At 36.1% G+C, this 5000-nt stretch overlaps 1 protein-coding gene across 1 annotated transcript in view; it reads left to right on the top strand.

Annotated features, from left to right (window-relative positions):
- Window positions 1-5000, top strand: part of LOC135218092 (ionotropic receptor 21a-like) — a 38727-nt gene that overhangs the window by 15730 nt on the left and 17997 nt on the right. Inside the window, exons 7-8 of the mRNA XM_064254238.1 lie at window positions 221-329; window positions 902-1096. Coding sequence (XP_064110308.1) covers window positions 221-329; window positions 902-1096 — 304 coding nt within the window. The remainder of the gene's footprint in view (window positions 1-220; window positions 330-901; window positions 1097-5000) is intronic.

The following is a 5000-nucleotide window of genomic DNA, read 5'->3' as shown; positions in this document are numbered from 1 at the left end:
TAATATTTTAAACTGCTCCGTAACGTAGTTTTCTAGTACTAGTAAGGCCTTGGTTCTCCTTTTGACTTGACTCGTTGGGGTGTGGCAGGAATGGCCGAAGAGAGTCATTGTTATAAATGTTGAGTATGTATTTATTCTTATAAACTGCATATGTTCATGTGTATGTATATCTATGTGTGTGTGTGTATTTGTACATGTATATATATATTCCATACTTTAGGTGGTAAAGGCGATGGGCCAAGCACTCAATTTCAACCCAGTATTTGAACATCCAGGACCTGCACGATGGGGGATAATCCTTCCAAATGGGACGCACACTGGCATGGTTGGTAAGTTATTGAGAAAAGTTTTTTTGTGCTGCCATCATTTAACGACCATGAATGATTTATAAAAGCGGAAATTCACAACTATCATACTTTGTTCCCGTATTGAAGCTTGTGTTGAGAGATGTGTAAATATTTGAGTTAAGTAGTGATTTTTTTTATTTACCACAAAATTTTAGGTCATTGCTTATCAGCCCTTATTAAAATCATTTTGTCTGGCATATTTCTTATTCTCTTTCATCCCCTGAAAGGGGTAGTGCCATCAGTTCAACTCATCCGGTGTAATGTAGGCATTATTTAATTAAGGCTCTTTGCAGCGTCCCTTCGGCCCCTACCTTCACCAATTTTATTCCTTTACTGTACCTCTGTTCATATTCTCTTCCTACCACCTTACTGTCCACCCACTCCTAACAATTTTTTCATAGTGCAACTGCGAGGTTTTCCTCCTGTAACACCTTTCAAACTTTTTACCGTCAATTTCGTTTCAGTGCTGAATGGCCTTAGTTGCCCCATTGCTTGGCATAATGCCAAAAATCTATACAAATCAAATCGAATTCCCTTTCATCACGTATTTATAGGACGCATTAGCCGTGACGAAGCCGAGATAGGGGTAGGGAATGTGTTCGTTACCGAAGTGAGAGCGAAGTACATCACATTCACTATTCCATATGACTATGAAAGAGCTTGTTTCATTACTCCTGCGCCCAGAGAGCTGCCCAAGTCGAAGGCCATTTTGTCTCCGTTTTCTCTGAACGTTTGGATCCTTTTGACAGGTGATTATTGCTCTTTCATTTGTAGGTATTCATTTTGTCATTAATGGAATTTAGCCAGAAAGACTTTGTTACCTTGGCAGATTATTGACACTAATATGAATTGCTACCTTACACAGGGTTTAATATCTGAAGGCAACAGTAATGCTCTAGAACAGTGGTTCCCAATCATTTTTTTAGCTATGCCCCACCTAATCTCCTCTAAAATCCTGATTCCCCCCGTGGTGATATCTATAATTGTTATAGTCTCGTGGAGGAAGCCTAAAAGCTCATTAACTTGATTACCCCGAACGCTCCATGTTGGGAGCCACTGCTCTAGAATGTCAACGGTTGAAATAGATATTTTTGGCGTAAATATAAAGGATGATGGTGAAGAGGTAAGAGGTTTATGACACAATGAGTAAGACAAGGAGGGTTGTATACAAATGAAAGAATTCATGAAGGGATTATTGGTCAACTCGCCTTTACGAAAGAGAAATGTGGAGTGTGAGTAAAAATTAGGGAAAAAAGGTTAAAGCTGTTGATTGATTTTGTGCTTCTATAGTGGGGGACTTTGATATATGAATGGTACAACCAGAAATCAAAACACAGTCTTCTTTAATGAGCTATTGGAATCACATCAATAGGTTATTGATGTACGTATGTACATCAGCTTGGACTGGACACACTTCAGATTCGTTTTAAGTGGACTCAGTAAATAGCATTATTGTATCAGATATTAGTTTGGAGGAGAGGCGTACTATATCTCCAGTGCATAAACCCACGACCTTAAGAATAGCAGCATTGAAAAATAATGTAACAAAGAAAGCAAGTTTTAGGAACAGATCGAATTTCTCTCCTCATGTTTTCGTTTTCACGGAGTGATCGGGAGAATTTTTGAATATATAAATATTCCCTGTGATCACTATAAACGAGGTCTATTACGAGCAATGTTACAGTCAGGTAAATAAAAGTGGGCGTAATAGTATAAGCCCTTTAATGAGAGCAGTCACTTTGAGTCTATGGTTAGACTTCCAGACTAAAGAGAGAGAGAGAGAGAGAGAGAGAGAGAGAGAGAGAGAGAGAGAAAGGAAAACCGAATACTATGATCAGAAAATCCAAGAAGAAGGAGTGAATGTTAATAGATTATATAGACTTATTGAAAACGTAACTGCAAATGTAACGGGAAAAAGGATCCCTGAAGGTTTCCGCCATCAGAAATTGCCAGATCATTTTTCGAATTTTTTATGGATAACAAATAGAACATAATTTCCACTTTTGTTCCAACACCGAAGCAGACAGGTACTGAACCTGATACAAATGAAAGACTAAAGGGGTTTAACAGAGGAGATAATGATTAATCAATTATAAAGCCAAAGAAAGCAAAGTGAAATCGATCCGATACCAACATATGAATTTGCTGTAGTGGGAAATTTGTCATGCCTTGCCGATATGTCAGTGAAAGTTAAAACCACCTGTATCCCCAAGTACAAGTTCTCTTCATCTAGAAAAGTATCTATTATTAAACCTGTTTTAAAAGATGGATTTGATTGCAAAAATTCAAGTTAAATTATGACCAGAATGCAAAAATTTTGTGATGCATTAGTCATCTAGCAAGGTTAAATGCTTTGCCGGATACTCAATTAGCTTACATATCATATGTTCCACAGAGACTGCTGCTGTTAATGATATATTAGAAATGATGGATGTCGGCAAATGTGGTATTTTTGTAATACTCAATCTCAGTGCTTCATTCGATATAGTTGTGCGTGAACTTCTACATGTTTTACAGTTGACTGGAATTATTGGAGAAGCCTTTGAGTATTCGAAAGACTACCCATGACAATAAATCCTATGCACAGATTGGAAACTTGTATTTGCCTTTTGAAAAACTGCCTTAGGTCCAATTCTGCTCTGCAATGATATGACTGACTGGATTGTCAAATGTACTTGGGGTAAAGTTCATGATATTTGTGGTTGACACCCAAATTTATTTCTCCAAAACTTGCATCAGAAATACAAATAATGAATTAAACACAAATTTGCAGGAAGGCAAAAAAAAAAAAAGAGAAATATTCAGCTAACTATAAATAGTAATTCCGTATGTGACTCAGATGTACTGCTGGAAGTATGTATTTGTCTCACAGTACTCAAATCAATAACGTTGTATGAGTTACATGTCATCGTTTTAGAAATATTGTCTTTGTTTGTAAATTAAGGAATATCTTGATGAGTGTTCTATGAAATTCTTGAGATTAGTTGTGTCACAAATTGAGTACACTGCTGCAACTCCCAATAATAATCTAAAATCCAACTTAAAGGGAGTGGTACCTCTGGACAGGATGAAAGGAGTGAAAGAGGTACTAGAATAAATGGTTCTAAAGCAACCAATTTTTTAAAGTAGTGGCAACCTTTGTTTTCTTTCTTTTTTATATTGTGGAACCCACTTCCTGTTAGAGGAAGCAGCCTAAAGCTGAAGAAAAATACAAGTGCTTACTATATATGGAGGTGTACTGACTGTAAAAGGTGATATTTCTAAATATAAATACAGTATATACATACTTACGCATCCAAAATAAGGATCCATCCATAAGCCCGAAGAGGAACTTGAATGCAATAGTCAAGAAAGTAAATTCTTATGGATTTTTTGACAGTTAACTATGGCTTGGGTCTTGACTGACTATGACATTCCATGTGATATAATATGGGGATAATTATTACGAGGATTAGGACATTTATGATACGAGGATTTTCATGGAATAATTAACGTGTGGTGTATTTTTGATAGGTTATTAGTTTCGTTAGCCTAAGTTATTTTGATACTGAAGAGATGCCAGGAGACGGTCGACGTTACCGTATTTTTTCCAGAGGCAAGACCCTGGGGATAGGGGTCTTGTTACACACACACACACACACACACACACACACACACACATATATATATATATATATATAATATATATATATATATATATATATATATATATATATAATATATATATATATATAAATCTCAACACGTGCCCCCTTTGTTACCCGGAGTACGTCTAAGTGAAATTCTATCTCACGCAAAGTGTTCTCCAACATCTCCATAGTTATCGTTGCTAGAGCTGCTGTTAGCCTTGCTTTTAAGGTCTCAACATTAGGTGTGTGTGTACTGTACATTTATCCTTGATATAACCCCATAAGAAAAAAATCAAGAGGGGTAATGTCTGGTGAACGTGGTGGCCATTCTGTTGGGCCATCTCTCCCAATCTCCCAATCACACTGGGTCTACTGCTTCTCTTACGGTCTTCAACATTTCCAGTCTCAGTGAACTTTTCATATCAGTCTTTAATCCTTTTAACATCCGGTGGATCTCGTCGATACTCATTTCTGAACTTGCGTTGAACTGTAACAGGTGATTTTGTTTCGTGGTACCATAACACACACCGGGCTTTCTCCTACAATGATACCATTTCTGCTATTCTTGACTCAGCTGGCAGATTGAGTGATCACATTGGCATCTGAAGGCAAACAAACGAAACTTCAGTAATTGCTCAAGAGAATATTATATATATATATATATATATATATATATATATATATATATATATATATATAAATATATTATATATATTATATATATATATATATTTAATTTATATATATATATATATATATATATATATATATATATGTGTGTGTGTGTGTGTGTGTGTGTATATATAGTATATATAATTATCTTGGATACGACCATAAAATTTTCACATTCTGTTGAGCAATTACTGAAGTTTCGTTTGTTTGCCTTCAGATGCCAATGTGATCACTCAATCTGCCAGCTGAGTCAAGAATAGCAGAAATGGTATCATTGCAGGAGAAAGCCCGGTGTGTGTTATGGTACCACGAAACAAAATCACCTGTTACAGTTCAACGCAAGTTCAGAAAT

Source organism: Macrobrachium nipponense, chromosome 9, assembly GCF_015104395.2.
Source record: "Macrobrachium nipponense isolate FS-2020 chromosome 9, ASM1510439v2, whole genome shotgun sequence".
NCBI lineage: Eukaryota > Metazoa > Arthropoda > Malacostraca > Decapoda > Palaemonidae > Macrobrachium > Macrobrachium nipponense.
The sequence above is the reverse complement of the archived record's forward strand: the minus strand, read 5'-3'. Positions and strand labels throughout refer to the sequence as shown.